Raw genomic sequence first — 22171 nt, 5'->3', positions numbered from 1 at the left:
TTAAAGGTTAAAACCAGCACCTTAAACCTGATCCTGTACTCCACCGGGAGCCAGTGCAGCTGGTATAATACCGGATGAATGTGCTCTCGCAGCGAAGACCCCATAAGGAGTCTCGCCGCGGCATTCTGCACCCGCTGGAGTTTCTGGGTCAGTCTCAAGGGCAGCCCCACGTAGAGCGAGTTACAATAATCCAGTCTGGAGGTGACCGTCGCATGGATCACAGTGGCTAGGTCAGGACGAGAGAGATAAGGGGCCAACTGCTTAGCTTGGCGGAGATGAAAAAATGCCGCCTTTGTTATAGCTGTAATCTGCGACTCCATAGAGAGGGAGGTATCGAAGATTACACCCAAACTCTTAACGGACGGTGCTGGCACTAATTGCACCCCCGCAAGAGATGGGAGTTGCCCCCTCGATCCCATATCGTCCAGCCCCAGCCAGAGGACCTCTGTCTTCGAAGGATTTAACTTCAACCGGCTCCCACGTAACCATCCAGCCACCGCTTCCAGACATCTGGTCAGCGTGTCTGGGGCCGAGTCAGGATGGCCATCCATCAACAGATAGAGTTGGGTGTCATCAGCATACTGATGGCAACCCAGCCCAAAACTCCGGACAAGCTGGGCGAGGGGGCGCATAAAGATGTTAAAAAGCATTGGGGAGAGAATTGCACCCTGAGGCACTCCACACACCAAGGAGTGGCGTGATGACAATTCCCCCCCAAGCGCCACCCTCTGTCCCCGACCAGAGAGAAACGAGCGCAGCCATTGAAGGACTGTGCCCTGGATCCCCACGTCGGCAAGGCGGTGGTCCAGGAGTTCGTGATCGACCATGTCAAAGGCTGCTGACAGATCTAGAAGAATCAGCAGCCCTGACCCGCCTCGATCCAGCTGCCTGCGGAGATCATCTGTTAGGGCGACCAGAGCCGTCTCGGTCCCATGACCAGCGCGGAAGCCGGACTGGAATGGGTCTAGAGCAGATGTTTCATCCAGAAACCTACCAAGCTGTTCAGCAACTGCTCTCTCAATCACCTTACCCAGGAATGGAAGATTCGAGACCGGGCGGTAATTGGATAGATCTGAGGGATCTAATGATGTTTTCTTTAAGAGCGGACGCACCACCGCCTCCTTCAGTTCCCCTGGGAATATCCCGGTGCCAAGGGACAAGTTGATGATATCCCCCAGGGGGCCCCGCACCTCGTCTGGACACGCTCTAATCAGCCATGACGGGCACGGGTCAAGAGGACAGGTGGTGGGCTTTCCACCCACAGAATCAAAGAATTGTACAGTTGGAAGGGACCACCAGGGTCATCCAGCCCAATGCCCTGCAACGCAGGAATCTTTTGCTCAAACCCATGTTCCTGAGATTAAGGTTCTCACGCTCTACCAAGTGAGATATCATTGGTTTGGAGTGGGCGGTCATAGAAAAAGCCCCCCTGAGATACACCGGAGGCGGGGTGGGAGAATACGATGAGATGCAGGAGGGAGAGGAATTACCGTCTCGAAGGCAGCCTATTCTGTACATCATGGGCATTTTGATGACGAAGGCAAACAGGTCGTCGATGAAGGTGTTGAGGGCTTTGTAGGTGAGCATCCGCCAGGGCAGGTGAGCAACAGACTTCAGCTTGTAGTTGATGAACAGCTGAGGCGTCATGGTGATGAAGCCTGGGAGGGGGGACAGGGCAGGGCAAAACAAAACAAAGGAAGGAAGGAAAAGAAAAAGTCAATGCTGGAGTAGTTAACGCAGAAGTCAGCAACCTTTTCTGACCAGTGGGTGCACTTCCAAGTATTGAGAGTGTCCTGGGGTGGGGTGGATGACAAAACACAAAATTAGAGATGTGGGCATCCCCAGGAATCTTTTGCTTACTAGGGGAAGTCAGCTATGTCCTGCTGGTCCAGATTACAGCTGTCAACCTTTCCCTTTTTTAAAGGGAAATTCCCTTATTCCGAATAGGATTCCTCGCAAGAAAAGGGAAAAGTTGACAGCTATGGTCCAGATTGTGGAGATCAATTTATACACACACACACACACACACACACACACACACACCAACTGATTCTGTTGCTGTCTAATGGGCACTGGGAGCATTCCTCAGTACCAGGAAAAATATACAAGGTAGCCAAACCACCCCCACTCTCATTTCTGTTATTTTTTTATTGATTATAGTTTAGGAATTATTTATTGTAATTGCAAAGATTGAATACTTGTTTAATTCTTATTTGCTGACCTTTAATTTTATTCCGTACTATTATATCCTAATGGATTATTGAGTGTTACCGTACTTTATTTAATAGAAGTTGCTTATTTTAAAGTCAAGTTTTTATTATGACATTTTTTGCATTGGCTCAGATTGTTAAAAGGTGCGTGGTCTTTGTTGTTTCTTCAACAAAGAAACCCGTAAACCGCCTTGTGCATAGTAATATAGAAAGGCGGTATGCAATTAAAACTGAAAGGAAAGGAAATTTCACAGAAATCGCTTAGGAAGTTTCTGTGAGTTTTGCCCCATAACTTTCTTTCCAGAATAACTAGAGATTTGCTTTTTCTGTTTATAAAACAAAGAAGAGAGAAAGCTTTGGAGTCTGGGGCAACCCTGGGTTAATGGGCGAAGAGAACATAATTCACATGGAGATGCCCAGTTCCGCACGTGGCGAGATGCAAGCTGCCGCGCCACACAGAACGCTGCTTTACGAATACTCCCATTACTCACCGAAAGTCAGCAGGAACCCATAGAGCATGCTGAGAACCCAGGAGTACCAGCCCTTGTGCTCCATGTAGAGGAGGCTGTAAACAGCGTAGCAACCCAGGAGGGGGAAGAGGATCCAGGAGAGATACCGGAAAGCCATCTGCAAAGGGGAACAAATCGAGACAAGTTCAGAAGGAATAGGAAAGTCCACAATTGGGAAAATTAGAAACGGAGGGAGATCCAGAGGTGCCTGACTAGCCACCCACATGTGCAGGTGTGATGTGGTGTTGTTTTTTGGTTGAATTTGTTGTAACTAAGCATTTTAGTCTGTTTTCAAAGCTGCATTTTAGATTTTTGCAGTTTTCCCCAGGTAAAAAAAGATCAAAGTAAAGGGCCCCTGGATGGTTAAGAACAGTCAAAGGCAACTGTGGGGTTGTGGCGCGCACCTCGCTTTTGGGCAAGAGAACCGGTTTTTGTTCACAGGCAGCTTTTCCAGGTCATGTGCCCAGCATGACTAAGCCGCTTCTGGCGCAACGGGACACCGTGATGGAAACCAGAGCACACGGAAACGCCGTTTACCTTCCCGCCGCAGCGGTACCTATTTGTCTACTTGGACCGGTATGCTTTCGAACTGCTAGGTTGGCAGGAGCTGGGACAGAGCAACGGGAGCTCACCCCGTTGCGGGGATTCGAACCGATGACCTTCTGATTGGCAAACCCAAGAGGTTCAGTGGTTTAGACCTCAGCGCCACCCGCGTCCCTTAGGGTAACTAACTAACAACAACAATAGTAATGAAAACAACCAATTCCCTAGCCGGTATGCAGTTGTACAAATCACCACCATGGAAAATAGCTCCTCTCCCCATAGTATCTGGAGAGGACCCTCTCCTAGGCGCTAAACTCACGTCATCATAGACTTTGGTAGACGATTCGATGTACGTCGATTTGTCTTTGAAAGTCAAGCGTGGAAGGATCCCGGCAATTTTGTTTTCCCGATCCAGCTGTTGCAGCATTATCCGAGGGAGGAAAGAGCAGAGATAGGAAAGGCGTTAAGAGACAAGACTTGGAGGGGAGGGAATCCAGCGGACTTGAAGCAAATGAGGTGAAGCCCACGATGCAAAGGGAGGCAAAAAGTGTTCTCATCCCAGAACTGCTGATGTGCAGGAAACTAGGATTCCCAAATGCTTTTTTTGACCCAACTCCATGTGATGCGGTTGTGGCAGGAACAGCTTAACCTGTTCACACTCAAATTGTCCCAGATCCCTGGCTTTCTCTGAAATAGCTAGAAGTCTACGCAGAGTTCTAAGCATCTTGCAGAAGCAACAACAAAAACTAACGCAACGGTTCTATTACCAAGAGTCTTTTTAAATAACCCTCGAGCCCTCATACAGAAAAAGCACAAGGGCAGGTGAAATAAAGGACTGCTTTGCGCAAGGCAGTTAACATGTACTGAAGTTGGTTCTCAGGCTGCTTCGAAAAGGGATGCAGGGAATTCGAGGAGGGCAGGGCTATCAATGGCTCTTAAGTCGCAATGGCCACCTGGAACTCTCATGTTCAGAGACACTACGCCACTGGATACCAGTTGCTGGGAAGGAACAGGGTTGTGTTCGTGCTTCTGGCCCTGTTTGTGAGGAATCAGGCTGACCACTGGATCTGGGGAAGATGGGCTGCCGGGTTGATCAAGCGAGGCTTTTCTTTGGTTCCGAACGGCTGGGCCTGCGCAGTTACCCAAGTGCTTTTTCTTCCTAGTCAGTCACTGCCAGCTCACGCCCAATCAGTTAGTTTCTTTCGCCCCAATTATTTTACACTCGCTTACATTGAGACAGGACCACAATACCTCAAGGACCTACTCTCCCCATATGAACTGACTCAGACCCTGTGCTCATCCAAAGCCCTTCTTTGTGTGCCTCCACCATGAGAGGTCTGGAGGGAGGCAGCACGAGAACAGGGCCTTCTCTGCAGTGGCTCCCCGTTTCTGGAATGCTCTCCCCAGGGGGGCTTGCCTGGCGCCTTCACTGCATATCCTTTAGGTGCCAGGTGAAAACATTCCTCTTCAACCAGGCCTTGGTTCAATTAGCCAGCCTATGGCCTTTTAAACTGCATGTTACTGTTTTGTTTGCTATTATGCTACATATTCTCATTTTTTTTAATACCAAAAACCACCCTGTGATCCTCCCATTTTACAGTGGTACCTTGGGTTAAGTACTTAATTTGTTCCGGAGGTCCGTTCTTAACCTGAAACTGTTCTTAACCTGAAGCACCACTTTAGCTAATGGGGCCTCCTGCTGCTGCTGCGCCGCTGGAGCACAATTTCTGTTCTCATCCTGAAGCAAAGTTCTTAACCCGAGGTACTATTTCTGGGTTAGCGGAGTCTGTAACCTGAAGCGTATGTAACCTGAAGCGTATGTAACCCGAGGTACCACTGTACTGGTCATTTGCCCAGCTAGGAGAGATCCTTTTGGATCTCATCCCTATTTTTTGTTTCGTTTTAACTACCCTAATTTCATGTCATCGAAACAAGAGATGAGACAAGAGCAGACACCTTCATGCACTAACTGCCCTCCTTGTCCAGCTCTTACCCTGACATCCATAACTTTTGTGATCTTCCAGAGATCGATCAGGAGCCCAATGAAGACGCTGACTTGCACCACAAAGTTAGTTTCGTTGTCCAGGATGTAGAGAAGGACCACGAGTGACTGGAATACTCCAAAGAATACTGAGCGGACAGAGAGCCCCTCTAGGGACTGCCTGCTGTTCCAGAACTGAATATCTAAAAAGGAAGATGACAAACAGAGGTTTAAAAGGAAAAGAATGCTTTTCAGCTTTTCACTGGAGCTACTTCCCAACCCTCCAGTAAAAGGTAAAAAGATAAAGGATTGCTGGACAGTTAAGTTCAGTCAAAGGCGACTAGGGGGTTGTGGCGCTCATCTTGCTTTCAGGCTGAGAGAGCCAGCGTTTGTCCACAGACAGCTTTCTGGGTCATGTGGCCAGCATGACTAAACCGCTTCTGGCACAATGGAACACCGTGACGAAAGCCGTTTATCTTTCCACCTCAGCGGTACCTATTTATCTACTTGCAATGGTGTGCTTTCGAACTGCTAGGTTGGCAGAAGCTGGGACAGAGCAATGGGAGCTCACCCCGTTGCGGGGATTCAAACTGTTGACCTTCTGATCGGCAAGCCCAAGAGGCTCGGTGGTTTAGACCACAGCGCCACCCACCTCCCACAATCCTCCAGTACTGCTGGCTAGGCTGGTATCTGGCCAGAGGTGGCTTTGACTTGAAGCGCAGAAGGCACTGAGGAGGAAGACAGGCAGCTGCGCTAGAGCCTTGCGGCATCTTCCCCTGCCCCTTCACCTTCTGGCTTTAAACAGGCAGGAGGGGGAAAGGGGTCTGGGGAGAGAGAAGAGAAGAAGCTCAAATATTTTGGAACCTACCATTTTTGAAAGCGAGAAATTCGAAAATGCTATGTACAATGGAAACAATAATGGTCAACGCCAGAAGGTAGGGATTGGTTTCTAATAGTGCAACCTAGGAGAAAGGAGAAAGAGGGTATGAGAAAGACCGGCATTTCCAGGGCACCCCCAAAATATACAAAATTAGAAGCACGCCAGTCATATGTAACGTATTTACCATTAACTCTGGAAATGTACTCAATTCTGGCCAAAGGAAGCCACCTGATGTTTTTCTGCTGTAGAAGGCTTAGTTCAATCTGAATCAGGTATACATTTCCAGAGTTAACGCTAATTGCGTGGTGAGTTCACACACTCCCCCCCCCCGGTGGAAATAATGACACATGACACAATTATTAAGGTTAATGGGCTAAAAAAGGTCGCAGCTTTATTGGTTACAGGTGATGAGCAGTATTGGCTTAGGCCAACTAACCAACTATATCCGACTTCAGCCTGTCCACTTGAAGTCCGGAAAGGGTTAACCACCAGTAGGGGGAGTCCTGCTGATGCACATCAACTAGGAACTCCCCCTGGGTCACAGTTAGGGGCGTGCCTTAGGCCCTCACCTCCCTAGGCTTTGGACAGTCACATCCCCCGGAATCCTTTACCGGACTACCCTTTAATATGCAGGGCAGGTGATGGCGCTACCTCCCCTCTTCCTTCTACAGAACTATACCAGCTGATGAGCAGCAAAGAGGGAGATCCCCAGCCTCGTCCTGCCTTTATAGGGTAGGCCACGCCCCCTGAACCGGCCAATTGGCCGGCCAGGGGGTGACGTGGCCGGGAATCCCCCCAATCGCATGAGGGCTGGCCTCCACCCACTGCGCGCATGGTGGGGCCATGAAGCCCGCAACGCCAGCTCCTCTGTAGGGCGGAAGTGGCTATACATTACTTCTGGTAAATGAGCTACCACAGCTAATAGAGGGCCATGACAATTTGTGTCCTGAGCTTTGTAGGGCTCGTCTACCGATTTACTATCTGAAACCAAAGGTATGCGCTGGTTGCCGGGTGTGAGATTTCCCCCCAGCTCCCCTACCCCCCCAGAAACGGCATCACTGCCATCACTCCCTGCTCACCTTCACGGAGTCTTGCTCCTCATCCGACTGCTCATACAAGTCCTCCCCCAGGAAGTTCCAGGGGGACTTGGTGCTCTGGGCAGCATACAGCTGCCATCGCCACAGGGACAGCGGGCAGAAGGACAGTCGGAAAGGAAGGCGCTCCAGGGTCTCGTTGATAGGGAAGTAGTCCTTCTGTAAGTTCCAGTAATCGTTGAAGTACAAGATGGGGTAGTAGTCGCCACTCACCGCGTCAAATTTCACATCTGAAACAAAGAGAGTCCAAAGGAGGGACGTGCTGTGCAGCTGGACGCAGAAAAGGAACCCCACAGCCCTGCACCCAGGTGTCTCCCGCATCTGACAATTTCATAAATTTATGATGTCACAACAACGGCATTGCACCACGGCACGATTTTCTTTCAAATGAGCTGGCGGTTTGCACAAATATCCTTACACATTAAATATAACTTTCAAAATAATTTTGTGCACCTTTCTCCATGCTTCGTCTGTCTCTGGGCTCTCCTCTCCCCTCAACACATCCATATAGACAACCAAATTGAAGCTCGGGGGGTAGATTAGCACAACTGAAAACTTCCCAACAACCTGGATTTTCAAATTAACCATGCAGGCTGCAAAAGGTGACCCTTTTTTTCCCCCACACCGGAAGGAATTTCCAGGCTGCGGGTTTCAGCCTGAGCTCGTGTGCAAAAGGGAACGCGCCACGGTCATGCTTTTATTTCTTCTCTCCCCGCTGCAACTGTATATTGTGACCCGGGCGGCCTGAGGAGCTAATTATCTGTTGTCCTTACATTGGTCCAGAGGCGGAGGAACACTGCCCTTTACCCATGGTGTGTGGTCATCCACAATGTTGATGGTGAGGTTTGGGTGCCAGTGTGAGATCACCTCCACGGGGCCGTAATCTTCAGCTCTCTGCAACAAAAGCGTAAAGGACTGCAAGCAGTTTCCACATCAAACCCAGCAGCAGGACTGCTGCAGATAGATACAGTCAAGGTTTTCAAAGCAATTTTGACCCTTACGCTGTCAGAAGGGACGGCTCCTATTCCTGCCGCAGCCTGGGAGATGTTTAGAGATGCCAAGGAAGAAGGCCTCTAATTAGCTGTATCAGAAGCCACGGGCTTGCAGAAGAAGCCAACATGCTTGACAAAGGCCTCTGGCTAGCCTTAGGCACAGCCCTTCTAAGTGGCAGCTGGAGGGGTCTCAGCACTCACTCTATTCAAAGCGACACAGGTGTGACCAGCAAAGCTTTATTTTGAACAGGGGTGGTGGAGGCCGGGCTAAGAGAGTCCCCACAAATTATAATGTCGGCTGCATGCAAGAAGTGAGGCTTAAATATAGCGCTCTCGCTCATTTGCCAACACCCCCCAAAGGCTGTATCTGGATGGCAGGGAGCCAAAATCAGCCCCAAAGGCATTCCCCCCCCCCCATTACGTAAGAATTCATCTAGCCCAGCATCCTGTTCCCAACAGCGTGCAGCCAGATGCTTCTGGGCAGACCACAGGCAAGCCTCAACTCCATCACTTAAAACATTTCCCCCCAGCATGAACCACAAAACCTCAGTTTGCAAAGGAACTCTTTTCCAGACCAAGTGTTTCAATAAATACCCAGGCTTTTACTGTAGCGGTTTGTAATAGATTTCCTCCCTGCCTTCATCTCACCCCACCCTGCCCAGTATTATCTTTCCAGCCCTATAAATACACGAGAACGGTTCATGGAATTTCCCGCCCCCTACTTCAGAAGAAAGACGGCAGGTGGAGGGTTTCGGAGTATTATGAAGTGAGGAACTGAAAGGAATTATGAAAATAGTTCTGCAACATTAAGCATAGTGATTTGGCCACCAGTGTCGATTTGTCAGAGGCTCAGCTCTGCCAGAGAGCCTTGGGCTGCCAACCTCACAATCCGGGAAGGATGAATTATGGGGACAGAAAGAATGGAGGTGTGCTAGCCAGAAGCCCCGTGGGACTGTGCCCACTGGGAAGGGGAAAAAAACAAAACCTGTGACCTTGACAGCTAAAGGAGGACGGAGAGGGGAGGGCGATATGCAGGGGGTCTGAGATAAGAAGTAATTGTTACTTTTATCATTTCAGGATCCGCTTCTGTCTCCCCCGTCAGCAGATTCTTGGTTTTCTGGAACCGTCTGCGCTTATACTTATTTATCACTGCAAAGAAAAAAGTGGAAGGAAAGGTAAGCAGACGCAAAATACTACTAGCAGGTAAAGCTAGACAGTAGCATTATCCTGAACCTGAGAACTACAAGCACGTTTCAACCTCGGTTTCTATCGCTCACGGTTGTTGTTGTTGTTGTTATTATTATTTACTACATTTGCCAGTCACTTTGTACAAAAGAAAAGAATCCTAAAGTAAAACAAGTGCAATAAATAAAGACCTTAAAACGATGAACAATGCATAAAAGGCTCATCCAGCAATATGCTAGGACAAGTCCCATGCACCTCAGTAAAATATGAACACCATTGAAGGAGGCAATTACCAAAGGCCTGAGTGAGCGAAAATGTCTTAGCCTGGCACTTAACAAGTGACAATGATGGGGCTGGGCACATCTCCCTGGGGAGAGGATTCCACAGACAGGGGGCCACCACTGAAAAGGCCTGCTCTCACGCAGCCACTTCCCACTCCACCCTCAGGTAGGGCACGGAGAGAAGGGCCTCTGATGCAGAGGAGGGGATGTTCCTCATATACTCTTGCACAGTTGCAAGAATATAGCAAAAAACAAACAAACAAACAAACAAAAAACAACAGCAGCAGAAAATCCCTCTCTGCAAATACACATATGCCAAAAAGGAGAAGGAACAAGTCCAACGCAGTTATGCTTTTCTGTTTTTATGGGTGTATAAAATCAATGAATTGCTTGGTCCCTTCGCTCTCCTTCCCATCACTACTATTCTGTCCCAGAGTGGTACCACAAATACAAAAGGTGAGTTGGCAGGACATTTACAGATTACCCCCCCCCCCCCAAAGCAATATATAGCATAGGACCTGTAAAACTAACTCTGAGCTCAGAATTTTCGGTTTTCAGATGCAGACTTTTAGGGGTACGGGACATGTTCAGTGCTGCACTTAGCAGTTGAATTTATACAAGATTTGGAAAGTTCCAGTAAGAATTGCCCCCGCAGAATATAGGCTCTTGCTCATGGGTTCAAATACCCCCCATGCCTTTTCCAGATGTTACAAAACACACACACACACACACACACACACACACACAAACACAAACACACACACTCTGCTTTGCTGAAAGCCAGCGGCATTTCCATAGGGCTCCAACCACTGAACGAAAATATACCGAAATGCGTGCTCGAATATGAGAGAACACACATCACGAACCATACTGAATTCCGGCATGGGGAGAGGGACACCCCCCCCAATCCATTATCACAGCAAATATGCACTGGGAATCTGCAACTCGCTGCAGCTTCCTAGCAAGTGGCTACCAAAGATGTTTGCAGGTTTGCAGTTCCCCGTCAAACATCACTGTGTTGACTGCACAGAAATGCATCAGCCACATAAAGGACAAGGCAGCCCCAGTAGCACTCAAGTCCCTATCATTGCTCCAGGATGGTTGGAGGGAAAGAAAGAGAGAGAGAGAGAGAGATGAGAGAGAGAGAGAGAGGAAATGCATCACTTACTGGAATTGGGAATGGGGGCCTCAGTGGGGCAAGTGGCAGGATGTGACAAGAAGGCGAGGAACTAGGTGCCCTGGGGGAAGGGGGGAGAACAGTGCTGAGTGCAGACATCTCTACCCACAACCATCGGCTGCAGATTCCCGGCAAAAAGAGAGGGACGGGGGGGGGGGGGAAGGCTTACTTCGAGACGTGTGGACCGTGGCGAGTCGCCTGTACAGGTTCTTCTGTTTCGGATCGGGGTGGAACCCGCTCTTCGTAAAATACACGTGGATGTACATGGAGCCGTTGTGCTGAACGCTCTGGGAAAAAAAACAACCAACGCAATAGGACTACTGGCCTCATCCACTTTACTGAAACATTGGGGGGGGGGGCGGGGAACGCAACACAGCAAGGAGGGTGGTCAAGGAAGCCACAGCTGTTGGACTAATACAGTGGTGCCCCGCAAGACGAATGCCTCGCAAGACGGAAAACTCGCTAGACGAAAGAGTTTTCCGTTTTGGAGGTGCTTCGCAAAACGAATCTCCTATGGGCTTGCTTCGCAAGATGACAATGCCTTGCGAGTTCCTGCGGTCCCCCCCCCTTTTTCTAAGCCGCTAAGCCGTTTATCAGCTGATCCGATCAGCAGATAAGCCGCTAAAAGCCGTTAATAGCGCTAATCCGCTAATCCGTCAATGGGCTTGCTTCGCAAGATGAAAAAACCGCTAGATGAAGAGAATCACAGAATGGATTCTTTTCGTCTTGCGAGGCACCACTGTACTAATAGTTTTATGTTGCCCATAAACCCTGACTGGGTTGCTGCAGGCACTCTGGGAGGCTTCCAGCAAAATATAAAAACACAAGCTCCCTCCTAATGTTAAGGATCCTCTGCCTTGAAATGTCAAACAGTAGCTTTGGTGTCTCCTTCCTTCCCCGCTTTGTCCCCCTAGCCCTTCCAAGCCTTCTCTGAGCACCTAGCATTTTAAAAGGCCAAAGACAGAAAGCTTCCCCCAGACCCGTCCTGTCCTGCTTCCTTGTCTTCCAAGAGGGCTTCACCATTCAAATTGCCAGAGCCAGTCAGATATGGGGAACCTCTGGTGCTCCAGTTGTTCCAGAACTACAACTCCCATCCTCCTTGGCCACGGCTCCTGGGCCTGATGGGACTTGTAGTTTATAACATGTGGCAGGCATAAGGTTTCCCCACACTTGGGCTTGGGGCTTGGGTAAGTCTTCTGAGGTGCTAGAATGGAGTGATTCCCCTATTTGCATTCATAAAGGATCATCACCACTAATGGCGTTTAAATCAGTACTGGACATTCAGACAGTGGGTCACACCAGTCTCTCTCTCTCTTAGCTCTATAGGTAAAGGTAAAGGGACCACTGACCATTAGGTCCAGTCGTGGACGACTCTGGGGTTGCGGCGCTCATCTCACTTTATTGGCTGAGGGAGCCGGCGTACAGCTTCCGGGTCATGTGGCCAGCATGACTAAGCCGCTTCTGGCGAACCAGAGCAGCGCACGGAAACGCCGTTTACTTTCCCACTGAAGCGGTACCTATTTATCTACTTGCACTTCGTGTTTTCGAGCTGCTAGGTTGGCAGGAGCAGGGACCGAGCAACGGGAGCTCACCCCGTCACGGGGAATTGAACTGCCGACCTTCTGATTGGCAAGCCCTAGGCTCTGGGGTTTAACCCACTGCGCCACCCGCATCCCTCTTAGCTCTATAATCTCTTGTTAACGTAGAGGAACTATTGCCTCTAACATGAAAGAGGAGATGCTTCCTAGTCCAGTCCAGGCAATGTATTTCTTAAAGGAGTTTTGCTTTTGGAGTCTGGAGATGGAGAGTCCCCTTAAGTACAGGCAGCCCACTGCAGACAAGTAGGGAGAAAAGTGAGCTCTGCAGCAGGGGGCTTGGCTTGAGTGCAGCTGGAGAACAGTTGGCCAGTGACATGCGTTGCTCACGCACCTCCGGAATATCTAACTCTCCGTAGTGTTCATAGCACCCGTCTGAATTCTCGCCACTGGTCCAGTCCCCGTAGACAAGATCCCGCTGCTCCCAAAACAACGCGGAGGTAGCGTTGAAATCTGTAAAGTGCTCATGCTCTGATATATAGACATGAAGATCCTGCAGGGAGAAGAGAAGAGCATTATTTGAGGCAGGGAAGCCTATATCATGGGCTGCAATAAAAGAATAAAAAGGTAAAGGGACCCCTGACCATTAGGTCCAGTCGTGGCTGACTCTGGGGTTGCGGCAATCATCTCGCTTTATTGGCCGAGGGAGCCGGCGTACAGGTCATGTGGCCAGCATGACTAAGCCGCTTCTGGCGAACCAGAGCAGCACATGGAAACACCGTTTACCTTACCGCCGGAGCGGTACCTATTTATCTACTTGCACTTCGACGAGCTTTTGAACTGCTAGGTGGGCAGGAGCAGGGACCGAGCAACGGGAGCTCACCCCGTAGCGGGGATTCGAACTGCTGACCTTCTGATCAGCAAGTCCTAGGCTCTGTGGTTTAACCCACAGTGCCACCCGCGTCCCTTATAATAAAGGAATAGACCCAGGCAAATGTTCAGCTTCTTTACTGTTATGATGATCAGGGCTATGCATTTACTGCAATCCCTCAGCAGTGCGGGGGGGGGGGGATCGGCTACCCAGGAATCACAGCTTCCATCCAGGAGAAAAAGCAAGTTTCCAGCCACCCTCATGGCTGCAAAGGTACACTGAAAAGCACGTGGGCAATGCCTGCTCAATTTTCAGGTGGCAGATGAGCTGCTGTGCAAGACTTCCAGTGGTGGTGACAGAACAAAAGATGCAATACGGTAAAACTAACGGATGATGCCGTGGAGCAAATGTTTTGAATAATTCTTTTTTATGTAATTGACAGACGAAGAATCGGAAGCCCTCTTTCTTTTCGTTTGTCTCTTTTCCCCCTTTAAAAATTTTGTCGCGTCAAAAAAGCTTCAATAAAAAATTTATGCAGTACAGTAAAACTGGCAGAACACAATACACAGAATGAGAGAAATTCTGCAAATCTGCTCAGCTTCCGTGATTTCTGCAGGCTGCAGTTCGACAGGCTGCAAAAATTTTATCCAGATCATACAGGCGCGTAATTGTACTTTTACATACTGAGCGCATACTTGTTTACACTTTGCAAACTTTGGGGCCCAGCTAACCCAAGTTCTGGGTCACACTTACCATTAAAGTGTCTTTAGGAAAGAGATTGCGGCTGGGCGCCCTGGGTGCTCCGCCAGTGGTGGTTGGATCCTGTGGTGCCGGCCCACGACGGAACCAACTGCTGATGGCCCAAATGATAAAGATCCTTTGGGGAGGGGGGGGGAGAGAGAAAAGTAGAGAATCAATATAAGATGCAGTTATAAGCTGGCCGTTCCTTCTAGAGGCAGCTACTGCACAAAGAAATTGCTAACAGCCTCAGCATTAAAAAGAAGCATCCCAAAGATTTGTCAAATATCATAACTCTGCTTGTTCACAGGGGCCATAAGGTAAAGGTAAAGGTAAAGGTAAAGGGACCCCTGACCATTAGGTCCAGTCGTGACCAACTCTGGGGTTGCGGCACTCATCTCACTTTATTGGCCAAGGGAGCCAGCATACAGCTTTCGGGTCATGTGGCCAGTATGACTAAGCCGCTTCTGGCGAAACAGAGCAGCGCACAGAAACGCTGTTTACCTTCCCGCCGGAGTGGTACCTATTTATCTACTTGCCCTTTGACATGCTTTCAAACTGCTGGTTGGCAGGAGCAGGGACCGAGCAACAGGAGCTCACCCCGTTGCGGGGATTCAAACCGCCGACCTTCTGATCGGCAAGTCCTAGGCTCTGTGGTTTAACCCACAGTGCCACCCACGTCCCATACAGTTTGTGACACAGTGCAAACTGTGTTTACACTGTGTCAAATTGGTGAAAAGGAGAAGCTCAGGCTTCCCTGCCTCCTGCCCGTTCTTATTTAAACCCCAGCCCCCCCCCCCCGGTGTCCCTTTCTATTAGACTCCTTGCTTCAATGCTACCATCTGAGCTAACTCTGCTTCTGCAATATCCTTTGGGGAGGCAGCGGAGAGATACCATCAGCAGAACGGAATGTGGCATGCTAGGGCAGCACCGCCCCTCTTGATGTGCACCTTCTTCACTGTTATTATTTTACATGCAAAGATACTAGTCCGGGGCTTTGTGTGAATAATACACACGTGCGCGCAAAGAGCATGCACTGCCACTGCCCCAACTCAAAGGAAACAAAAGCTCCGCATTGAGCACTTGCTGTCGCTTTTAAGTTGCCTCCAAATCAACTTTGTAATACAGTGGTACCTCGGGTTACAAACACCTCGGGTTACAAACTCCGCTAAGCTGGAAGTAGTACAGTGGTGCCTCGCAAGACGAAAATAATCCGTTCTGCGAGTCTCTTCATCTAGCGGTTTTTTCGTCTTGCGAAGCAACCCTATTAGCAGCTTAGCGGATTAGCGCTATTAGTGGATTAGCGGCTATTAAAGGCTTAGCGGCTTAGCGGCTAAAAGGCTATTAGCGGCTTAGCAAAAGGGGGGGGAGCAGAAAAAAATCGGAAACTCTCGCAAGACGTTTTCGTCTTGCGAAGCAAGCCCATAGGGAAATTCGTCTTGCGAAGCAGCTCAAAAACGGAAAACCCTTTCGTCTAGCGGGTTTTCCGTCTTGCGAGGCATTCATCTTGCGGGGCACCACTGTACAAACTTTGCCCCAGGATGAGAATGGAAATCGCGTGCCAGGGGCACTGCAGCAGCGGGCGGCCCCATTAGCGAAAGCATGCCTCAGGTTAAGAATGGTTTCAGGTTAAGAACGGACCTCTGGAACGAATTAGGTTCGTAACCCAATATACCACTGTATCTGTTTCAGCACTTGCTGTGTTAAGGATTGGCAAGCAGTCTAATAATACATCATCATCATCATCATCATCATCATCATCATCATCATCCTTAAAAGCAATAATTACTTTTGTATCCTGCCTTCCCCCTCCAAGGAACTTGGAGTGCAACAATGTTTTGTTTCCTTGCATTTAATCCTCAAACGGCCACCCCGTGAAGGTGAGGCTGGAAGGTAGAAAATGGCCCAAGGTCACTCAGAGAGCTTCCCAGCTGAGTGGGAATTTAAATACGTGTTGGCCCCCTTTGAAACCTCACTTTTCTTTGGCGGAGGATTTACTCACTTTTTTCTTTCTTTCTTATGCCTATACCGCCCGCCCGTCAGAATAACTTTTGGGTTTACTGTAGATCATTTATATAAGGGATGGGAAACCTTTTTGGCCCAGTGGACCAGATCTTCCTCTCCCCACCCAGCAGGCCAACTCTATCACAGGTGGGTGGGATCACCCACCTTCTAACTGTTTGGCCTCATGATGTCATATGATTGACAGGTGGGCAGTTCCACCCACTTGGCAACATTGGCTGGCAAGGTGACCAAGCAGGAGTGAACTCCCCATGCATTAGATGATGCTCAGGGAGTTCAATCCAGTTTTGTGCAGCTGAGTCTCTTCCTTCCACCCACCCCATGCATCAGGTGTGGGGTAGGTGGGTATGATTTGGGGAGTCTGGGGGGTCAAATCTGCCCTCTGGGCTGCATGTCCACCAGCCCTGATTTAGATGAACTTGTGGTACGTGCATGCAATTGTAGCAATCCATCCCGTGATGATGCACAAAACATGGCCATGTGGCGTCATTCTGAAAAAGGCACTCTGCGCTTCTGTATACTGAGAATATGCTACCTGTATGGTGGAGTGTACTAGAGACTGGCAGAAGCTCTACTGAATTCATGGACAGTCAATTAAAACCACACACACAACACGGTTAACGAGGCAAGTCCATCATCTTGCACAACCGGCTTATTCTACTTCTCAGGTACGCTTGCTTCGGAATGTATGGACCTCAGAGAACCAGACCCCTGCCCTGGCGCCCTGCCTTGCATATATAAGCACGTCTGGTTCTGCAGAGAAGCTACGCACGTCTCTTCCGGCATTCGCAGGCTAGTGTGTTTAAAATTATAGCTGAAGATAACCAGCCAACTGGGAAGACAGAACCGCAGCACCGCTGGCTTCCGCTGCCTCATGAATCATCTGTGTAACTCACAAACCTAGGAGGGCCAGATAGTGTTGCCAGCTTCCCAAATCTAATTGGGGGGGGGGATGCAGATTCCTTGCTCTTCTCCAGACAATGACCGGTATCTCTTAATTTAAAATTCACGCACCCAAGAGGCAATGTCACCTTCCTTCAAGATCTTCCCCACCGCCCCTGTCAAATATCCTTCAGGAGCTTTCACAGTGCATAAACACACACAAATCTAGCCGGCCAATCCATCAGTTTTAAGCCAGGAGGTTAATTAGCTAAGCTGTTTCTGCTTCAGATTTGCCCTTGCTGGGTGATTCGGCAGGGAAGCTTTACAAAAATCGGATCCTTTTTTACTTCCTTTTTTGCCACAGGTGACTCACCAAGAAATGTGTGGCAGGAGGGGCAGCAATGCCTGTGGAAAGCCTGTTTTCCTTGCTTGTCAACAGTTCTGAATTACCAGACTAAAAGAATGGAATCATTTATTCTATTCTGCGACTTCCTCTAAGGCTCCCCACTTAAAATGGGCCACAACCATCTGGAAAATGCTGAGCCCAATGAAGGGTGGATTATTTCGTTCAACTTCAAAGCAATGTTCTGGATCAATTTCAGCAGCCGGGGTGGGGTGGGGGCCTTGCCAAGTAAAGGTGATTTTTTTTTTTTGCATACCCACAATTTTGGAAGTGCATTACTGCAGCATTTGCCCATTTCTGGAAGAGGGAGAACACGCCAGCGCTGAGCCTGTTCCAATCTGATTTGCATTAATAAATGGAAATGTTTTAACCGTTCTAATCATACGGAAGTTCATCGCTCAGCTGGCACTGAACAGATGCCAAAACGTTTTGCTGACACAGCTCAAAGAGCCAATATAGCATCCCAAGCAATAATGGCTTTGGAAATGGCACAAACTCTCTCTGCTTTCTCTTTCCCACCTGGTCACCCTGCTCTCAAGGGGACATCTGAATGCGTTAGAAAAGGTTGGCTCCTGCGTGGGCCGATTTTGTTGGGCAAGTGGCTAGATGGCGAGTGCTACGAAAGGAGCAGTATCTGAAACAGCATTACTCAATTTAGTCAACTCCGCCCTACCCGACCAACTTATCTCAGAGCCCTCTGGAACCATAACTCGTCCCGTGAACAGTGTTAGAAACTCGGATACCTAAGCTACTCATTAAATGGCACCTCAAACCTAGGTTACGGCCGCCACAATGGAATGTCTAGGTGCCACAATGGAATGTTTAGGTGCTGCCCCCTTGGATTACAAAGCTGAAAATTAATTGTGTATATTGTCAGCACAATGGAGATGTCAGTTGCCATCCTGGTGCCCAGAGATCTCTGCATGTTTACAATTGGGTCCATGCTAGGTGCAAAATGTGCCTGGTGCCCAGGGGACTTCTAGCACTGGCCTTGGGCGGCTTACAGCATATCTAAAAACATAAAACATCCAGCATTATAAACCTCCCGATACAGGGCTGCCTTCAGATGTCTTCTAAAAGTTGTGTAATTCTTTATCTTCTTGGCATCTGAAGGCAGGGCGTTCCATAGGGAGGGCACACTACCAAGAAGGCCCTTTGCCTGGCTGAAGCTGCTGCTTTCTATTTGCTTTGATTCCCATACCAGCTGCAACTTTTTCTCATGCTTCAAGCTCTGTGCACTCCCGGAGTACCATAAAGGAGAGGCCCGATGGGGAACCAACCACCACCACCACGACCAGCAAGAGAGAACCACAACCCTGAAAAAGATCAGTAGGCCTCATCCCCACAAGCCACAAAACCCCCAAGAGGCCACCACACACGAATTGAGGAGTGTCACTGATCCACACGCTAAAGCAGAATAGTGGAGCAAACACAACCACGCTTCTGTGCTCTCCAGCTTGAGAAGCATGAAGAGGGCGAAGCCTTTGATAAAACCCAGAGAGAGACCTTTGGAAGGCTAGGAAGACCTCTCCCTGCAAGTCGAAGGCTGCAGGCTTACTTACAGCAGTAAGGCCCACGGATATTGACGGGGAGCCCCTCTGAGTAAATAAGCTCAGGATTACAATGCATGCCACAACTTCTCCTGTGCTGGGGATGGGGAGGCTGTGGTCCTCCAGAGGGTGTTAGTCTCCAACACCCATCAGCCCCAGGCAGCCCAGCCGAAGGTCAGAAATGGTTCTTTATTTATAGTGGTGCCTCACAAGACGAAAAGAATCCGTTCCGTGATTCTCTTCGTCTAGCGGTTTTTTCGTCTTGCGAAGAAAGCCCATTGACGGATTAGCGGATTAGTGCTATTAGCGCTATTAGCGGCTTATCAGCTTCTCGGATCAGCTGATAAGCGGCTTAGCGGCTTAGAAAGGGGGGGGGAGGGAAAAACCCCCGCAGGAACTCGCAAGACATTTTCGTCTTGTGAAGCAAGCCCATAGGAGATTCGTTTTGCGAAGCACCTCCAAAACGGAAAACTCTTTCGTCTAGCGAGTTTTCCGTCTTGCAAGGCATTCGTCTTGCGGGGCACCACTGTATTTCATAAAAATTATACACCACTTGACTGTTCACAACCATACTTTAAATGCTAAAACAGACTAAAATCACCTCAGCTTTTCAGGATAGTGGCTAGTCTTCTTTTGGGAAGAAGTGAAGGCATGGAGTGATCAGAATACAAATTGAAATTTTTGGGAATCCCTGGAGGGAGGAGAAGTCCCAAGTTGTTTAACTGAACGTTAAATGTGGAATGTTGCTTGATTATTGTTTATATTACAAAATTCTATGATAAATAAATAAACAAATGTAGCTCAACTTTCTTAAGTGTTTGGGTAGGCAAGTCTAAACAAGAACATTTTTAGCAGGCGCCAAAATGAGTATAGGGAAGGCACCTGCTTGATGACTGGAGCTGTGGTCCAGCAACTTCTGGACCAGGGTGGTTCAACACGCAGCCCAAGGGCCACTTGTGGCCCTCAAAGCCTTTTTAGAGAGGCCCTCAGCAACATTTGACGCTGCACTGGGTTTTGGGAAGGAGACATAAGGGCCCCGACAGGATCCTAGTGTCCTCCCTCCTCCTTCCCAAAGCCTAGTCTGTGCTTTCCCAGCTTTGGGAAGGACCCTGCCACCGCCAGGCACTTCCTTCCTGAAGCCCAGCGCCTCACTTTGCATCAGGGTCTGGTTGCATTGACTCACACAAAACGCAGACGTCAAAGCACAGACATTTCTTTCCGCAGTCTCATCCATAAACCAAACTATCGAGATCCCAAGTGACAAAAGAGCTGGCTCTTAAAAGCCTTATGGGGACCTCTGCCCTGGAAAGATGCCGCCACAACTTAGAGAAGAGGTGCTTAACTTATATGTTAATTAGGGTAGCAATCAGCTTAATACTTTACTGAACACACTTTGGCACAGGCCTATAGGCTGGCCCCACGCACTCCCTTCCTTCTAGAAAGGGGAAGGACTCTTAGCTGCTTCACATGCAGAAGGTTCAAGGTTCAAGCCCTCGCATTTCTAAAGAGAGCAGTAAAAGACGCTGGCTGAAATCCCAGACAGCCCCTGACAGGCTTCACTTGCCTCCCTCGCCATATATTTTATTATTTGTATCTAGCCTTTTTTCCAAGGAGATCAGAGTTGGCGTATATGGTTCTCCCTCTCCTCATTCAATTCCCCACAACATTCCTGTGAGGTAGGCTAGGCTGAGAGGCCGTGATTGGTCCAAGGTCACCCAGTGAGCTTCATGGCTGAGTGGGGATTCGAACCCTAGACTCCCGAGTCCTAGGTTCAACACTCTTAACTGCTGCACCACTTCTGGCTCTCCAATTTGTAGATGCACAAACCCCGATGTGGGTTTGGGCTACAGCCAGCATTGGAGTTCTAGCCCCAAACATTTGGAGGGTGCAAGAAGAAGAAGAAGAAGAAGAGGAGGAGGAGGAGGAGGAGTTTGGATTTGATATCCCGCTTTATCACTACCCGAAGGAGTCTCAAAGCGGCTCCACAATCTCCTTTCCCTTCCTCCCCCACAACAAACACTCTGTGAGGTGAGTGGGGCTGAGAGACTTCAGAGAAGTGTGACTAGCCCAAGGTCACCCAGCAGCTGAATGTGGAGGAGCAGGGAAGCGAACCCGGTTCCCGAGATTATGAGTCTACCGCTCTTAACCACTACACCACACTGGCTCTCTCACATTGCTAAGCTGAAGAAGGCTGGTGTAGACAAATTCTTTTTAAAAAATAAGATTTTATTAAAGCTTTTTTTACGGAAATATAAACTAATCTAAACAAAAACAGAGAAAGAAAGAAAGAGAAAACACAGTCCTACTCTCTCAAAGTTAGTTCTTAACCCTTGTCTCACACAGAAAGTAGAAGATCCTCCCTGCTCTCACATGGGAGCTTTTATTTTTTCTCTCCCAGTTGGGAGGGAGACAAATACTGAGCTGGGTGGACCAATGGTCTGATTCTGCATACAAGCGACTACCTACATACTAATCACTTGGAGGAAGACCACCGCCATGTTCACAAGGACATAAAGCCATGGCTCTTAGGTCTCATGAAACAGCACGTAAAGCCTGTTTCTTCAATGTGCTACTTCAAACTGCAGGTGGAGGGAAGCTGCTTATTGTCCTCCATACAGAAGAGCAGTGAAGAAGATGACAGAGGTCTGGTCTAGCCTAGCTGACGTCCCAGCATGTTAGTTTTATTGCTGTTACATTGATCTGTAGGGAATGTTTCTTGCATGGTGGAGAATTCAATCATGCAAGCCTCCAGCTGCAGTTTTAAGAGGAACCATCCGGACCAGGGGCTGGCAAATTCTAACTAACCAAAAAGGACACCTCCCCCCCCCACCAAACACACACCTTCCAAAGGACAAGGTGCCCCTTTTATTAAGGGGGAAAGTGCAGTTCAGTGGTAGAGCACCCGCTTTGCATGCAGAAGGTTCTGGGTTCAATCCCCAACATCTTCAGGTATGGCTGGGAGAGAACCCCGTCTGAATAGCTTGGGAATCTGCCTGCCAGTGCAGACAATACTGAGCTAAATGGACCACGGGTCTGACTCAGTATAAGGCAGCTCCCTAGGTTCCTATGTCTGGAATGCAGAGCAGGATCAGAGATAAATCCATTCCTTCTTTTCAGCTCCAGGCCGAGAGCAGAAAATAAGCCCTGAGCCTATAAACCCAAAGTGAAGGTGATGGACCTCTGCATGCCACGCTTCGGCTTGCACCTGAAAAGCCAGGAGGGGGAGCGGAGGCACATCAGATTGCTCTGCCTCCCTGCACTCCTTAGGCACATTGGTCGCTCTGTCTCTGCACGCAATGATGGGTGCTCTCTGAGCTC

At 49.0% G+C, this 22171-nt stretch overlaps 1 protein-coding gene across 2 annotated transcripts in view; it reads right to left on the bottom strand.

Moving 5' to 3' along the window:
- CLPTM1 (CLPTM1 regulator of GABA type A receptor forward trafficking) overlaps positions 1 to 22171 on the bottom strand; it is a 32201-nt gene that overhangs the window by 2916 nt on the left and 7114 nt on the right. For both annotated transcript variants that reach the window (XM_083515871.1, XM_083515872.1), the window contains exons 3-13: positions 14012 to 14135; positions 12782 to 12940; positions 11022 to 11139; positions 9273 to 9358; positions 7991 to 8111; positions 7203 to 7447; positions 6112 to 6205; positions 5256 to 5446; positions 3582 to 3677; positions 2702 to 2837; positions 1491 to 1658 (exon numbers count right to left, since the gene is read on the bottom strand). In XM_083515871.1, the coding sequence (XP_083371997.1) occupies positions 1491 to 1658; positions 2702 to 2837; positions 3582 to 3677; positions 5256 to 5446; positions 6112 to 6205; positions 7203 to 7447; positions 7991 to 8111; positions 9273 to 9358; positions 11022 to 11139; positions 12782 to 12940; positions 14012 to 14135 (1538 nt within the window). The remainder of the gene's footprint in view (positions 1 to 1490; positions 1659 to 2701; positions 2838 to 3581; positions 3678 to 5255; positions 5447 to 6111; positions 6206 to 7202; positions 7448 to 7990; positions 8112 to 9272; positions 9359 to 11021; positions 11140 to 12781; positions 12941 to 14011; positions 14136 to 22171) is intronic.

This window comes from Podarcis liolepis, assembly GCF_965112155.1.
Source record: "Podarcis liolepis genome assembly, chromosome: 7".
Classification (NCBI taxonomy): Eukaryota; Metazoa; Chordata; class Lepidosauria; order Squamata; family Lacertidae; genus Podarcis; species Podarcis liolepis.
This window is presented reverse-complemented; position numbering and strand designations above follow the sequence as displayed.